A 17,754-nucleotide genomic window follows, 5' to 3' on the forward strand; every position below is an offset into this window, starting at 1 on the left:
GTGTCAAACACCCTTCTAAATTCGGTGACGAAGAGAGTAAGGTCAGAGGTCAAATCTGGGCGTTGCTCCCAGATAGGAGAAGCCCATGCCAGGGCGGTGTCCGTCAGCAGGGAGATTATGTATGCGACTTTAATACGGGAAACCGGAAAATGAGAGGGCATTAGTTCAAACTGTATGAAACACTGGTTCAGAAACCCCCGACAACCGCTGGGATCCCCTGCATAACGGTTGGGCGCAGGTAGTCGTGGTTCGGAGGTAGGTGTGATAAGTGCAGGAGTGGCTGCGAGTGGAACGGGGTTGCTGGCAGATACAGATAAACGGTTAACTTGTTCAGTCAGGGTATCCATGTCTTGTTTAATTTGGGAAACTAGTTGTTCCTTTAGTGTAAATGAGCCGGTAAGTTGCCGGAAGCATTCCTCATGGGTGTCTAAGCGTCGGGCAACCTCAGCGGCGTCCATGTTTGTTGGGCTGAGCATATTGTCACGCTGCGCTCACCACAAACAGGACGGAAGACCGCGGGGCTGAGGTGGGGTATGTATAGGCACCGACCCACAACCACGCAGTCCTGTCCGGAGTGCGTAGTCCTAGTCGTACCGCGTCGTAGGGTTGGAGAGGTCAGGGTAGTCAGGGTACTTGCCGTGTTCCAGGGTTGGAGAGTCCGGGTAGGTAGAGTTTCGTAGCCAAGGTCCTGGGTAATAGAAGGTAGAGTAGTCGAGTAACGAAGCCGGGGTCAAAGCGCTGGAGAGTGTAGAAATCCAAGAACAGGCAGGGTCAAACAGGACAGACAGGTTCAAGACAAGACTAAACAGCAGCGGTGAGCACAATGCATAAACAGGAGTTTATGCTCAGCAATGAAGGACAGGCAGAAGCAGGTATATATGTGGGAAGGATCCAATTACCTTGCAGGGGTGTGTACTGGTCCACCAATGGTGTCAGAGAGACACTGATCAAAAACAGCTTGCAATTAGGCTTTCCTGATGCTAGGTCTGGTTGCCGGGCAACCCGCGCGCGTGCGCGATGCGCGTCGCGACATGATGACGTCATGCGGTTTACTCAGCAAGTCTCCGCCTGTGGGAGGCTCCAGCAGCTCCCTCACGTTCTCCTGCTTCCTGGTTGCCGAGCAACCCGTGCGCGTGCGCGATGCGTCTCGCGGAGCTCCGCCATCACGCCGCTGCGCCTGCACTGCCCTGGCAGTGCGTGGGCGCATGACTCTGCCCCTTGGTGCTTCCCTGAGTCGGTCTCCGCGCGGATCAGAGGCAAGTGTGACACATAGTAGACGAGGTTGAAAAAAGACATATGTCCATCCAGTTCCACCTATGCTAAATTTAGACGACAGATACTTTATCCTATATTTGTACTTACTGTATATTGATCAAGAGGAAGGCAAATAAAAAACCCCAGTGAAACATCATCTAATGATATCTCATAGGGGGGAAAATAAATTCCTCCTGACTTCAAATATTGGCAATCTGATTACTCCCTGGATCAACATCCTTCCTATGTTTACTTATTTGGTATATCCCTGTATACCTTTCCTTTCTAAAAAGACGTCCAACCTTTTTTTTGAAGATATCTATTGTATCTGCTATCACAGTCTCCATGGGTAAGGAATTCCACATTTTAACTGTCCTTACTGTAATGACCCTTTCCTTTATTGCTGATAATCTCATTTCCTCCAACCTTAAGGGATGACCCTGTGTTGTTTGTACTGGCCTTGGGATCAATAGTTCTTTGGAAAGCTAATTGTATTGTCCCCAAATATATTTGTATATAGTAAATCATATAGTATATGGCTCGGCACCCCACACCCACCTTACTGTAGCAAACTTGACACCCTCTACAATTCAATATGTCCTTTTGTTCTCCAATGCAACTACAACACACATCACTGCGAAATGCTCAAAGAACTAGATTGGTCATCACTCGAGTTCAGGCGCAAAGTTCACCTTTCTTGTCTTGCCTTTAAATACTTTCTGGGCAAGCTACCCATCTATCTGTACAAGCTCCTCACCCCTACCACATGCAGCACTTATCATCTGAGATCTGACTCCAAAAGACTGTTCATGGTCCCAAGGCTCAACAAAGTATCCGTCCGCTCTTCCTTCTTTTACCGTGCACCCCAAAACTGGAACAACCTACCGGAGACTCTCACATCCACCACCAGTTTAAGTTCTTTCAAAATTAAGGCTGTCTCACATTTTAATCTGGTCTGTAACTGTTTCATAAGCCTATAATATATATATTTTCTTTAACTGTGCATGCAATGTCTTGTATATAATGTGTACCCTGTTCATTTATGTAACTATATTTGTAACCATGTATTATTTGTCTTAACTCTGTGCCCAGGACATACTTGAAAACGAGAGGTAACTCTCAATGTATTACTTCCTGGTAAAACATTTTATAAATAAATATCCCCTCTTAGATGCCTCTTTTTAAGAGGTGTCTAAAAAGAGATATGATAAATATATTTGGTTGTGTATTTACGATCTGAGTATTTTTTCTTACGTAATGTCTGGGTTTTTTTTTAACATTGGCTTGTATTTTATATTATAATACTACTTCTCCAACGGCATAAAGTCATATGAGCCACCTTGGGCTAATAGGGCTATAAATCATTTTTTATAAGGGGGTGTTAGGAGTGTTGGGAAAGGGTTGGTATTGGGGATATGTGCCCATGGGTGGGTAGTTAGGCTCTCCAGGGTGTATTGGTAAGATTAAACCCTTGTATATCATTGCCATTATACCTCTATGGCATACAACATACAAGATAGATTTACTTAACGGACTTAAAATAATTCTTATAAGTCCATCCAAGTGAAAGGTTACATTTTTCAGTTGGAATTATTATGTAATTGTTGTAATCAATAAATATGAGATATTTATCCAAATTATGTAAATAAGGGACAGGGATTTAGGATAATGACAATGCTGATGAAGCTGTCAGTGAAATGTGCCTTGGTGAATAACTATGTCAACATGGTCATGTGGGCAACAGGCATCCACTCGTATGAGACTGTAATCTAAACCGACCAGGCCTCGCCTCAAATATCTTGAGGCATAACATTGCATTTTAAAAGCTATTTTGACATTGGCATACAGACGGAAACTGTTAATTGGATGCAGGAGGTAAGTGAAGTAAACTCATGCAACAGAGCTTTTAAGAGGGAAGATATACAGATGCAACTGCCGGTTGTAGACTGCTTGCCAAGGAAAATCTGTGACCATCTTGCAATAACTCGTGAGATGGTCCACAGCAGACTGTAATGGCCCATCGGATTAACACAGCGGGGGGTGCATGACGCGTCCGAGGAGCGGAGCCTAGCGCCGATCCTCACACTACCCTGAAAGACTGTGTTCTGACATGACATATATTAAACAATGTAATAACACATTTTTAAGTGAGAAAACATTTGGAAAACAATAATCATAACATGGTCTTATTTGAAATTAATTCTGAAATGGTCATCCCCCTTCCATTCCCTATCAGTTCATATTGTGTCAGCGCAGGACTTAATCTGTCCTAGTAGAGTGAGCAGGAGATTTTTACATAGCTACTACGTCATGGAACCTTCTGAGTGTCAGACCCCATGATTTACAATAGTAGCTACGTCCTGAGGCACTGAAATGGTTAAAAGAAGCTACGATAGCAATAAATTATATTTAGTGGACAAAATTTGATAGCTTCTCAGATTGATGGAAGGGAAATTTATCAACATCTCTCTGTGGTACATGTTTCAGGCTAGTTCAAGAACTAACATTCAGGTCAAAGCTAAAAGAAAAGTAGCACAAACAACAAATATTTTGATACATTGCCTTCTGTATACGGTAGTCAGTGGACCCCCCACAGTCACCTGCCCTCCCGCAGTCACCGGCCCTCATGCAGCTATCGCCCCCTCCCACATAATCAGCACCCCCCCCCCCATCCATCCCACAGTCACTGGCCCTCCTGCAGTCAACGCCCCCCTCCAGCAGCCACCGGCCCTCCCCGCAGCCACTTACACTCCTGCAGCCACCGAGCCCAAGGTAAGCCTATTTTTTTACATGTATTTTGGTGGTACACCCCCCCCCCCCAAATACATGGGAAGAGGGAGAGAAATAGAGGGGGCTCACGAGGTGTGAAATGGGTGGGGGCGCTCACGAGGTGTGAAATGGGGCTCGCAATACTGCCGATGGAGTGTCGGGGGGGGGGTCATAAATGTAGTCCTGGGCCCCGGGAAATCTGTCTGCGGTTCTGGTTAAGTTAAAAGAACAGAGGTTATAAAGTCAATTCACAGACATTTCATGGACAGATAGAGTTGGAAAATTGGGTACAGGAGAGTTTCAGCTTGAAATAGAGAGGCTTTAACATCACCAAACATCAGCAAACGGCCCACACCCTTTAGCTGCCCTTCGGATGCGCCAAAGGCTGTCCGACTTTGGGGTGACGCAGATGTACACTGTGGGGGTTCAGATTGAATGCAGCTGCAAATACAAAAGTTCTTTGTCCTCCACTTGACTTGGCTAATACAGCAACAACGTTATCTTATTCAGTCAGATTTAAAAAAAACAAAAAAAAAACCCACTAGGCTAAATATGAACATGAATAGATTAAGTATTGCATGTAAATTGCCATAGAAGAATGTAACAGAGAAAAAAATATCAAAATAGATTAAATACCTGTGAAACGGTCATCTCCATATTACTTTGCCCACTACAAAGCCACACATCACCGAATAGGATGTCCTGTAGTGTAATGCTTTGAACCTTTTCCTTGTAATATTGCTTTGCAACCAACCTATAGGGCCCACTGTCATGCATGGGATCTAATAGTACTTTCCAAATACCAGGATTCTCTATTAGAAAAACATGTAAGAATAAAAAACAGTTAATATAACTAACAAAAAAAAAAAAAAACGCCTTACATAAACACTTGCATACAAAAAAATAGCGCAAGTGACTACACAGTGATTAAAAAATCCAAACAAAAAAGTGTATCAACTATACAAATTGTATATACAACACAGGGCTGGCTTAATGGTGGTTCCATCGGTGCAGTGGCAGCGAGCCCTGTGCTTACAGATGCCCAGCGCCCCTCCCTACAACATTTTTAAAACTGATTGCCGGGGGCGAGCGCTGGGCCTCTGAAAGTGTCTCTTACCTTCTCTCCGGCTTCTCCTCTCCTGCATCTTATGCTTGCAATGATGCGTCGCCATGAGAATACGGTGACAAATGATACTGCAATGTTTAATGACAACGTCACGCTGTGACGTCATAACGTATAGAAGAGATGAAGAGCAGGAGGAGATGCCAGAGAAAGTAAGAGGCCCTGCCAAATTACAAGCTGGCCCTGATTCAACCCCTCAGTGGAATGCAGCTCCATGTAAAGACCATCCAGGATGTATTTAGCAAACTCTCCAAAATGTACCAGGGAGCAAATCCTCCCAGGGTATATAAAAAGACAAACACAGAAAACAACGCATGTATTGCAATAGGTTTTTTTAAAAAAAAAAACATGTGAAAGTTTCCAAAGAAAAGCAGCTGATACACTCACAACTGTAGAAGATTCTCAAGCCTTTCAAAGATAATACTTTGTAGTTGAATAGATACTGTGTGTAGTTGACGCTATCCTGTAGGATTACCTCAAATCTACAAGAGCAAAGGACATAATGCAAAACATATTTTACTATAAAGGTATAAGTAATACATATTAAAAACTCAGAAACATACAGGACTATCAGGCAGATAGGACACTCCGCGCAGGACGGCAGTTGCCAAGACAGGACAAAGGGACGATAACACTGAACACCAGCACTGATACTTCTAGCCCTGCACAAACCGGACGGGTGTGCGTGAAGGTTCTCAGGTGGAGAAGGCTGATGACGCCTGTGACGGTAGGAGTAGCCAGCCTCACATAATAAAGGTGAAGCCCAGATGACTACGGCAATACCGTGTGTAAAGGCTGCCTCTGTGAGGCTTATTTTGGCTGGTGTATGTAATGTTTGGTGTAACCCCTTCCAGAAAAGAGCTAATCACTGTGTGATACCTGGAAGGGGGACAATTTTATGAATTGGGGAATGGGGATTGTATATGTAGACAAGCACTTTATTCCCTGTGTAAATGTATTTCCCCATACAGTTTAGCAAGCCAGTATGTGATTTATGCTGTTAGCATTTCTCTGTATGCAGACCCAGTAATTCACTTAGCTGGGCTGTCTGCAGAGAAATGCCGGGTTGTGACAAAGGCTGGGAGCAGCTAAGTACCAGGATAAATGGTGAGCAGGGAAGGGCTGATTATCAGTTGCGGGGACGGGCTCTCAGCGGGGCATAGACTTTGTTCCTTCGAGATGCTGCGGCGCCTACCCAGCGGGAGGTATGGGCCTGGCAAGGAAAACCGTTGCCGGGTCTCAGCCCCGTAGGCGCGATTTCCATTGGCCAGTTCAAATTTGCCGCTTTCCAGCAGCTCCTTCCTCGAGGGGCGATCCTGAGTGCTTGAGCCAGCCCTCTCCTCTGATTGATGAAGCTGGATGAGCCCTCTTCTTCTGATTGGCCGGCGGCTCCTGCTCCATGAAAAGTATAGCAGACAGACGGCTATGTATGGAGTGCGGACGAACAGAGAACGAGAACAGTTTTGGAGTTGATTGGAGACAAGGCTTGTGGGATTTTCGAAAGTGATGAAACCAGAATGATTTAGATAGGCGCTGAATAAAAGTGCAGTGATATAGTGATAGATTCACACAGGAAAAAATATATATATAAGTAACTGAAACGATCCTATTCCTGCAGCCTGCACAGCTGCCCAGAAGGAGAAGGTGCCTAGTCTGCGGTTCCCCTGCTGTCTGCTAACCTCTGTGTTCCGGATCGGAAGCCGTCACCCTTGCGCCGGAAGTGACATCAGACGCCAGTCATCGCGATCCGACGAGGAGGACTGGGAGTTGCAGCAGCTAGAGACTATCCACACAGACGCCGGTTTCACCTCTAAAGTAAACGCTACGTGTACAGTGTTTATGTACTTATTGTAAGTACAAACTTTTATCCTGCTTTTAATACAAACTGTTCTTGTCCGATCTGTACTATGGTCTTTTCTGTATTTTTTTCCTGTGGCATGTGTACCTGAGTGAGATCTCCTTCACCTCAAACTCGCGAGGATCCTGTCTTTACAGCCTGCTACACACCATCCTAATTTGCAAAACGCTTTATATATACCTACTTATTGTAAGTAGACACTCTATAGAGCCAAGATAACTCAGAATTCGTTTTATCACAACATATTGCACTATTATATTTCCTTTTATTTTTTGGATGTTCCTGCGACTTTGGCTCCCTTCCAACCACCTGGATTTTCGAAAGTGCCATGTGTAAAATAGCACTGAGAAGCCAGAGAAGGAGCTGTACAGGGCAAGCCTACTGAAGCAGGCCCCTGCGCTTACTGGAGGCTAGATTCCTCTTCCCCAGGCCCCCAGTTGGTGAGTGTACACTGGGATTGTGTATTTTGTGTGTTTGCTGGCTTACCAGAATAAATTTTCTTTTATTCAACTTCTGTGTCCTGTCTGTTGATAGTGATCCCAGTGGTAAAGGTGTTAAGAGTTCTGGTCTCCCGTGACAGGCTTATCAAGCCAACACACGAGTTCCAGCAGCTGGTATCTATTTGGACTCCTGCGTGTCCTCTCTACCTGTTACCTACATGTTTGTGAGTTTTTAATTTGTGTTTCTTATACATTATAGTAAAATATGTTTTGCACTACAGTATGTCCTTTCCTCTTGTATCTTTGAGGCTATCCTAGAGGACAGCGCCAACTACACACAGTATCTATTCAACAACAAAGTATTATCATCTTTGAAAGGCTTGAAAATCTTCTACATTTGTGAGTGTAGCAGCTGCTTTTCTTGGGAATCTTTCACCTCCGTGTTTTGAAACATTAGAGAGGTTTTTGATTGCAATCCGCGCTCGTGCTATCCTCAGAGAAGTAGTTCTATACTTTTGCTGACTTCCGTAAGGAGAACTCCTTAATCGCCTAAAATGTGTGAGCTCCCAAAAGGGGGCTCACCCAGCAAAAGACACAAAGAAAAAACAGAGAGGGCGCACTAAGTATAGGCAATATAAATTTATATCATAAAAATATTCCACAAATGTGGATAGCATTTACAATAATCAAACAATATAAAGAAAAATTAATTTACAATCTAGCTAAATGACTGCTGAGGTATAACCGGGAGATCCGGAGGTGGGATCCAAAGGAATAGATGTACAGCTGGTCCGGACCGATGCCCCGTTGGTCGCGTTCTCTTGTCTCCACTGGTACACCTCTCAGCTGGAGGATGCTCCGCAGCAGACCCTCGTGACCTCTATGCGTTTCGTACAACGTACTTCGTCAGGAGTACACGTATTGGGGCTGCCTGGGAGCTTACAAAGACTAGCACATCCAATGGGATTTCTCCAATTGAATCAACTCACCAGATGCAGGATGCTGCCAGCTGGGATTAATGTGAGGGAGTGGCAGACAAGTTAATACATGCTACAACTCACTTTGTGAAACTTAGTGTGCATGTGAATAAGTGACCAAAAACAATATAATATTAAGGCCAATATAAATAGTGCATATATGAATATTAATGTATTCAATAATATGTGAAATGTGTATATGTGAATTATGTTTTATATAACATAAATTTATTATGTACAAAAGATATATATAGAAAAATATATAATATTAAGTGTATATATTTAATTGCCCCCAGAGTTCTGCATATACTGAGAATAGCAGACAATAATAAACACAAATGATTACATTTATAATTAAGACATAGTTAGTATAATAAATACCAAAATTGGTAGAAATTACACAATATCTGGAAAAATAAATGTTGCCCATTAACCACTCGTAAGTAGTAACTGTCAGAACATCCCAGACAAAAATATTAACACCAATTCAAACAAATAGTTGTAAACAGTAAAGAAAAGGAACTTGTTAACACAGAAGATTCTGCCAAAAATTCCGCAAGAAAAGATTCAGCAAAAAACAAGTTTGACAAAAGTGAAAGCGATTTCTTGCAAAAAAAACAAAAAACAAAAACAGAATTCATGGCATCTGAAACCTAAGACTACTCTTTAAGGAATGGTATTAATTAAATGTAGTCATTTAGACCTCCGGTAAATTTGGACTTGAATGTATTTATCCAAAATTATTTACGTTTAGTCAACCGGAGGTCTCTGTTCCCTAATCTTTTTATAGCAGGTACAATTTCAATACCCATAAACTGTAGTTTAGTTGGATCGCAATCATGAGTTCCCAAAAAGTGTTTGAGTAAATGAGTTAGTGGTTGGTTCGTCTCAAAAAATGTTGGAATATGTTTAATATTCCGTATGTGCTCCAATCTTCGGACTTTTAACTTTCTCTTGGTTTTTCCGTTATATTGGAACCCACACTCACATTGGATAAAATATACCACATAAGTGGACAGGAAATTTATAAAAAAAATGTATCTTATAACGTTTCTTTGTAACAAAAGAGGTTGCCTCCTTTTTAGTACACATTTGTTTGCAGATTTTACATTTGTTGCACTTAACATCCCGAGTGCGGCCTCTTAATTGGCTGGAAGCCAAGATCCTCTTTAAATTTTGTGCCCGTTTATATATAACTTTAGGTTGGGAATTCAAAGTAGAACTGAGGATGGGATCCAAAGCCAGGATATGCCAGTGTTTGTTTAAAGCCTTCTGTATTGCTTGATGGGCTTGATTGTACTGTGTGACAAACGCCGGAAACTGATTTTTGTTAGATTTTTTATTTAAAGTTTCAACATCCAAGAGGACAGGCATAAGTGCATTTAATGTTATTTCAAGTGTCACTGTATTGTCCACTTCTCTCACTGACTCAATCTTTTTAGGTCTCCTTTTGTATTGCAATAAATCTTTCTGTTCCTTTTTATTGACTTCAGTCATGGAATTATCAATTAGTTGTTCATTGTAATCCTTTTGAAGGAATCTGTTTTTTAAAAACTTTGCTTGGGTGTGATAATGATCTACATGGGTGCAATTCCTCTTCAATCTTGCAAATTGATTGAAGGGTATATTGTCAACCCATTGTTTTTGATGGCAGCTGGATGGGTGAATGTAGGAGTTCACATTTGTGTCTTTAAAGAATGTTTTTGTGCACATTTTATTTTGATCAATGAATATTTCTAAGTCTAAATACAGGCATACCCCGGTTGAAGGACACTCACTTTAAGTACACTAGCGAGTAAGGACATAATCGCCCAATAGGCAAACGGCAGCTCACGCATGCGCATGTCAGCACATCCTGAACAGCAATACCGGCTCCCTACCTGTACCGAAGCAGTGCTCAAGCGGGGAGACTATAGAGCCTGTTACACATGCCTTATTTACATCAGTTATGCACGTATATAACTATTGCAGTACAGTACATGCATCGATAAGTGAGAAACAGGCAGTGCTTCACTTTAAAGGAAAAAACGAATGGCGCACAGCCAGGGAGCCAGGTGTAGAGTAAAACTGCTTCTTTATTTGTGCATGCAGAGAGACAACAGGAGATCCCCTTGATGGGACAAGGACAGGAACCTCCTACGCGTTTCGGACCTGGGGGTCCTTTATCAAGGAGTGTGGGGTGTGCTGGGATAAGGCACCTTAAATACCTGAGCAATAATGGGTGAATTGAGAAAATCTGTGCGAAATTGGCCCTCCGCCCAGTGCGCATGCGCGTGACATCACTCGTGGCGCCGCGCCGACCACCCAAAGGCTTGTGGGTAAGGACCGCCCATGGTGAGTGTCCGCGCATGCTCAGACTGGAACGTGAGGCTAGCAAAGCTCATCCAGTCTGTATCACTACTCCTGCCCTCAGTGACGTCACCGCGGGTCTCCGATAGGCCGGTACATGTCGCTGCATCACCAATGATGGTGCTGAACAGCCGTCATTGCACCAATCATACCAGGTCCCCTGCGCTCACACTAAAGGCTATTGCAGTGTACACAGACTGGGGCTGACTAAAATAAACACTCACTAATGCCCCACAACAAGAGCAAATCCATATAAACAAATCTTAAGATATACTTGTTGTGAGTTGGTGTTCTCATCCCTGCTGATCCCACATATAAAAAGACATACAGTGTAACATATATGACACCCTACTAAAATAACCACAACAATATCCTCATTATGCACTGTGCATTTTGAGATATTGTTCAAAACATATCTATACAAAGGATTAAATTAAAAACAAAATATACATTAAGCAAGACTTTTTTTGTATGCCTTCTCTTCCAAGTCCCCAAGGCTGAGGAAGAACAAATGTATGTTACTTTAATACAAGCAATTATCACTCTGCTTTGCTAATAAGCCATCAACATGATTAATATTACACAAACAGGTTGTATTTCCAACTGTAGGCGACTTAAGGTACTTGGTTTAAAGTTACAATTTTATAACTATAATTTTGACCACTATCAATTTTTTGAGATTTTCCAAGGGTTCCCAATTTGTTTGGGGGTAGAGTGCAACCGTAGTCAAAGCAAGACCACCATGAGTTATCTCACACCGAGTGAATTAGTATTATGCTGGGAAGAGGATGCTAATCTTTTTATTTTCTATCTATAATATAAGAGTGTTGAAAAAATCTTCCCTAAAGAAAGAGGAGGTGATTTGCTCAACCTCCTAGACCGCAGGGAGGCTTACTGGATATTCATGCTCCAGACTAGAACTCCCTGGGGTCTAAACGTAGAATGGAACCTGTCCCATTTTTTGCATAAATATTAATCAATTATATTACAACACTCTTATATTATAGATAGAAAATAAAAAGATTAGCATCCTCTTCCCAGCATAATACTAATTCACTCGGTGTGAGATAACTCATGGTGGTCTTGCTTTGACTACGGTTGCACTCTACCCCCAAACAAATTGGGAACCCTTGGAAAATCTCAAAAAATTGATAGTGGTCAAAATTATAGTTATAAAATTGTAACTTTAAACCAAGTACCTTAAGTCGCCTACAGTTGGAAATACAACCTGTTTGTGTAATATTAATCATGTTGATGGCTTATTAGCAAAGCAGAGTGATAATTGCTTGTATTAAAGTAACATACATTTGTTCTTCCTCAGCCTTGGGGACTTGGAAGAGAAGGCATACAAAAAAAGTCTTGCTTAATGTATATTTTGTTTTTAATTTAATCCTTTGTATAGATATGTTTTGAACAATATCTCAAAATGCACAGTGCATAATGAGGATATTGTTGTGGTTATTTTAGTAGGGTGTCATATATGTTACACTGTATGTCTTTTTATATGTGGGATCAGCAGGGATGAGAACACCAACTCACAACAAGTATATCTTAAGATTTGTTTATATGGATTTGCTCTTGTTGTGGGGCATTAGTGAGTGTTTATTTTAGTCAGCCCCAGTCTGTGTACACTGCAATAGCCTTTAGTGTGAGCGCAGGGGACCTGGTATGATTGGTGCAATGACGGCTGTTCAGCACCATCATTGGTGATGCAGCGACATGTACCGGCCTATCGGAGACCCGCGGTGACGTCACTGAGGGCAGGAGTAGTGATACAGACTGGATGAGCTTTGCTAGCCTCACGTTCCAGTCTGAGCATGCGCGGACACTCACCATGGGCGGTCCTTACCCACAAGCCTTTGGGTGGTCGGCGCGGCGCCACGAGTGATGTCACGCGCATGCGCACTGGGCGGAGGGCCAATTTCGCACAGATTTTCTCAATTCACCCATTATTGCTCAGGTATTTAAGGTGCCTTATCCCAGCACACCCCACACTCCTTGATAAAGGACCCCCAGGTCCGAAACGCGTAGGAGGTTCCTGTCCTTGTCCCATCAAGGGGATCTCCTGTTGTCTCTCTGCATGCACAAATAAAGAAGCAGTTTTACTCTACACCTGGCTCCCTGGCTGTGCGCCATTCGTTTTTTCCTTCTGCCTATCACTGGACTTCGGATCCCTCATGGCTGGCACGCCTTTCCATCACCCCTGGAGATGACGTGAGTGGGTTCTTCATGGTGTTTAGACTCTTATGGTTAAGCTTAACAGCTGTTATTGAGGACTTACAAGTCTATATATTCACCACCCACTCCCACTGGTATCTCCAGGGTTAAATGTTTATCACTCATTGAACTGAACAGAGTCGTCCTGGGTTTGAGCACCCTATATTTTCTTTATTAAGTGCTTCACTTTAAGTACATTTTCGCTTTACATACATGTTCCAGTCCCATTGTGTACGTTAATGCGGGGTATGCCTGTAGTGAATAGATACGTCACTATTTTCCCCACTGAATTTGAGATTGTAGCTGTTGTTATTTAGCTCAAATACAAATTCACAGAATGAGTTCTCATCTCCCTCCCAGATGATGATAATATCGTCAATGTACTGTACATCCGCCATGCTATTAGTTGCACGGGAGGTACACTGTCGACCGTCTGGGGCTCCCACCATGCCATATACAAATTTGCGAAAGATGGAGCAAATTTTGTGCCCATAGCGGTGCCTAATGTTTATAAATAATAAGTAGCATCAAAACAAAATAATTATGCCTTAAGATAAAGTCAATAGACTCTATAATGAATTTGATCTGATTAGTTGGTTACTGATTATTCATTTACCAAAAATGCTTGATGGCTATGCACCCTTCCACATGGGGAATACTTGTATAAACTGTGAAGCTACTTATGAGTGCTCAAGAAGAGTTTAGCTCCATTCAAATGAATGGGAATAAAATCTTCGTTAGCACAGGGCTACGACTACAATGCATACTGAATAAGTGCTGAAGTCATGAACAAACAAGCTAAATTACAGTGGCAACAGAACATAATCTTTAAATACCTCATTTAGAGCAGTATCAAAGTCTGAATATGTTTAAATAATTAATCCCTTTTTCATTAATACAAAGTGAATAGCTACATTTTTAAGTAATATATAGATTAATTTGTTACCATTTATTTGCACAGCCTTTTTAGTGATGGTCTCCAATCCTTTGAAAATAGAGACAGTAATATTTGCTCCAACATCACCGTAGCCCCATATTAAAGCTTTAGACGGCTCTTTCTGCAGTACCATATAATCTCCATAATATGATGCAAACTGAAACTCAGAATCTGGAATAGACAAATACATTATTATTATTATAATAATAGTGTTTATATCTACATGCATGCTATGCTTTACAGAAATTTCATACATTAGGAGAGAGAGAGAGAGAGAGAGAGAGAGAGAGGGAGAAATAATTGAAATATATACAATATATTTAAATGAGCACATTTCACATGTATCTCAAGTGCATTCACAGGTACTTCCATCTCCCCCTGTGAAGCATAAGTTACACTATTTTGAGGTATTTCATGCTAACAACGTCAAAGACACAATAATGATAACATTGTTGTTAAAAAAAAATCAGGCAAATTATATATTTTGTATTGGCAAATTCTGTATGTTTTATTACTATGTGTGTGTTTTATTGTTTTCTGGTTAAGTAACATTGAAAATCGAATAAGGTTAAGTGAATATGACCTCTTCTCTCTCTCTCTCATCTATATGCCACATACTGTATATAGATTACATCGTATTATGTTCACCATCCTGTATGCTATCCCTGCTACTAAACATAGTGGTGTCTATGTATCAAGAAAGTGATCTGTATTTGCTTTTAAATTAGCTTTTTTTTCTGTCTAAAATGCATCATATTTATTAAGTGTATTCCTACAGCTGTAGAAATTGGCACCTGCTGCACTAGTATTCTGTGCAAAAAAAGAACACGCCACTTTTAAGGTGACAGAGTAAAACAACGCAATAAAAAACCATTAAGAAAAGTAACGCAAGCCGCACATTTCGTAATACATAGACCTGTGTCAATATGCAAATGTAACTCCACCCTATCACCTCCCACATGCTCTATAAATCCCTCATCTCTTCAGGGACATACCGGAAATGGTACAACTAAGAATTATACATAGACGCTGTATGGCGCGGGTATATTCCAGTGCAAGTTGCGTCAAAATAACAACTTAAGCTAACATTTTGCATTTGAGGAAGAGTCCAAAGATTGTAAATGTCTTGTTGGATGAGTGAGAGAAGGAAAGACAGCAACTTGATTTTGTGGCCACACATTAAATGTTATTATTTGCAAATTGTACTACATTTTCAGACAATTTGCTTAAATCGTTTCAGAGAAATTAAATATTTAAAATGAAAATAAACTGGTAACCACGGTAACAAACTCCCTGTAGCTTTACTTTCACGTTAAGGCTGCGTCCATAGACACTGCAGCCGTGCGGAGGCGCAAGGAGGCTGAGGGAAAGCGTTCCCTGGCCTTAGTATGCACGCCGTCCGGGGGCGTGTCTATGGGCGTGCCAGCGATGTCACGGAGCTCGCCCCCTCCCGCTTCCACGCGCCCGCACGCTGTATAGACGTGATCACTGCCTTTAGGCAGTCTGATCGCTCAGCATGTGGGGACGCGTCCGCGCGGTCTGCCCCTGTATGGACGCATATGGGTATATGGAGAAATGGGTACTCCAGAGATGGTGGAACTTCGAGTATAAGTGTCCAAAATAATAACGCAGGACTGACGGGCAGAATGTGTGACGGAGTGGGTATCAAGACTGTGATGTGTGAGTCACTAAAACACTCGTCTCCTGAAAATAGGAGTGCTAAAAAACACCCTAAAGTAACCTCATTGGAGACCTCACGGTGTAATAAATAGTACTCATCTATAAAGATCACAATGATTAATACAATTGTAACGGGAAATCCCTCTAGTATGACCCACCCAATCTCATATTGGGCCCTGTGGTCTATCCAGTCCCCATTACATGGTCGTGTCTGGTGGTGCACCTGTCGGCAACAGGACTCCTGAGTCTCCCGCATGATGGTGTTCGGGGATTGTCAATCCAGACAGGCAGCTGAGGTAGTGTGTGCGAGTCCTACCTATATCACGTGCAGTGCCTCCAGCTCATCAGGATCTCTGCGTCCGCAGGGAGATGGGTCTGATGAGGAACTCCTTCTTGGTGGTGACTTCCACTGGAGAGTAACTTCACACTCACACAGTGGGGTTGTTTTTGAACAGGGCATCTTTATTGGTGATGGTATGGACAGACTGCCCCTTGCAGCGGTTAGCTCAGCCGCACATCTCGCCGTACTGTCCTTGAAAAGGTACGCCCTCCCAATGGAGTGGGATCCCCTCTCCCCGCAGGGAGATCACCCCTGTGCCAGATCCCTGGACACAGTGTGGCCTTGTCAGGCTTGATGCTACTTGATGTAGAAACGGGCCACTAGTTACTGCACTAGTGGGCCCTTCATTTCCCAATTCTCAACACAGACTTATTCCTTCAACTCTCTCCACCGCTCTCCCCCAACACACTAACTTTGGGCAGTGCTGTGCCTTATATACCTCAGGAAACAGGCACATCTCTGATGTCAATAACTGTGGACTCAGAGTATGTAGCCACTCCCATCCATACATAGGGCACCTCACCAGGGTGTGAGGGCAAACCTCCATGATTACTGCTGGCATCCCTGTAACTTACCAGGTTTACTGCCAGCAGGAGAGACAACTGCAGACCATTTTACAGCATGGCTACACAATAAATCTTACCCACTCTGTCTGTCCTTGAAAGTCCTGCTTGATATTTCCAGATGGCGTGCAATCTGCATGAAGTAGTCCAGTGAGAGAAGCAAAAGGCAAAAAACAGAGCACTGCCAGGGAGTCAGGTGGTAGAAAAATATAAAAATCTATTTATTCAGTAGTACTCACAAACATAACCCCTACAAGGTGAGACAAAAACTCCTACACGTTTCGGACCATAGGGGTCCTTTATCAAGGAGTATAAGGGGTAGGGACAAGGGAAATCTTTATATACACCATCTAATAACACTTAACCAATTACAACATTCAAAATTCGCGCCAAAAATGGCCGTGCGCCGGTCTGACGTCATGCGTGTCAGCAGGCTACCTTTGCAGGGGGCCGCCATCTTGGTAGTATCCGCGCATGCGCGAGAGGCGCTGCTGAGATCCCAGACCTGGGGTGCTCTACTCAGTAGTCTAAATTTGTGAAGCCCTTCAGACGCCACACTGAATACAAAAGAAAACAAAAGCAAAACAAAACCCTGCTCATCTGAGCAATAACTTAACTGAAGTTCACCCTGACAGGGGTTGGGCGGCTTGCCCGCTTCCAACAAACAAACATAAGGAACTTTGCAATTTGAGAAAAGCAGCCTTCCTGTCTCCAGTCTCTTGGGGACAGGGGAGAGGAACCAGGAAATCAGCCTTAAATACCTGATTTCTATCTAGCAGGACAGGTGACAGAAATCAGGCAGCAGACAAACTCTGGTCTGGATCCCTCATCCCTCAGTTCCAGCACTTGCCAAACTGTGGGATGGAGTGCATGCATTCTGAGGCTGCACTTTCCAGCCTAAACAGGATAGAAGCTGTTCAGTATCCTGGGAACCCTATATATGGAATTTATTACCATCCCCTGGTTTCTGTCACATATCCTCCCCCCCAGCTCAGACCTCGAGGGATGAGCGACCATGGATATTAGGGAGTGCATCCTTGACAACCCGTCAGCATTGCCATGTTTGTGCCCTGACCTGTGCTCCACAGAAAATTTAAAGGGTTGTAGGCTTAGGAACCACCTGGTCACTCTAGCATTCTTCTCTCTGTTTTGACACATCCAGGTGAGGGGTGCATGATCTGTGACTAACCGGAATTTTCTCCCCAACAGATAGTATTTGAGCGTCTCTACAGCCCACTTTATTGCGA

At 42.8% G+C, this 17,754-nt stretch overlaps 2 protein-coding genes across 4 annotated transcripts in view; both read right to left on the reverse strand.

Moving 5' to 3' along the window:
* The window catches only part of RPL27A (ribosomal protein L27a), a 240,408-nt gene that overhangs the window by 128,405 nt on the left and 94,249 nt on the right, over positions 1 to 17,754 (reverse strand). The window lies entirely within an intron of this gene.
* The window catches only part of SIAE (sialic acid acetylesterase), a 77,012-nt gene that overhangs the window by 43,632 nt on the left and 15,626 nt on the right, over positions 1 to 17,754 (reverse strand). For all 3 annotated transcript variants that reach the window (XM_075604285.1, XM_075604284.1, XM_075604286.1), the window contains exons 2-3: positions 13,934 to 14,095; positions 4,660 to 4,835 (exon numbers count right to left, since the gene is read on the reverse strand). In XM_075604285.1, coding sequence (XP_075460400.1) covers positions 4,660 to 4,835; positions 13,934 to 14,095 — 338 coding nt within the window. The remainder of the gene's footprint in view (positions 1 to 4,659; positions 4,836 to 13,933; positions 14,096 to 17,754) is intronic.

The sequence above is a fragment of the Ascaphus truei genome, chromosome 6 (genome assembly GCF_040206685.1).
Source record: "Ascaphus truei isolate aAscTru1 chromosome 6, aAscTru1.hap1, whole genome shotgun sequence".
Taxonomy (NCBI): domain Eukaryota; kingdom Metazoa; phylum Chordata; class Amphibia; order Anura; family Ascaphidae; genus Ascaphus; species Ascaphus truei.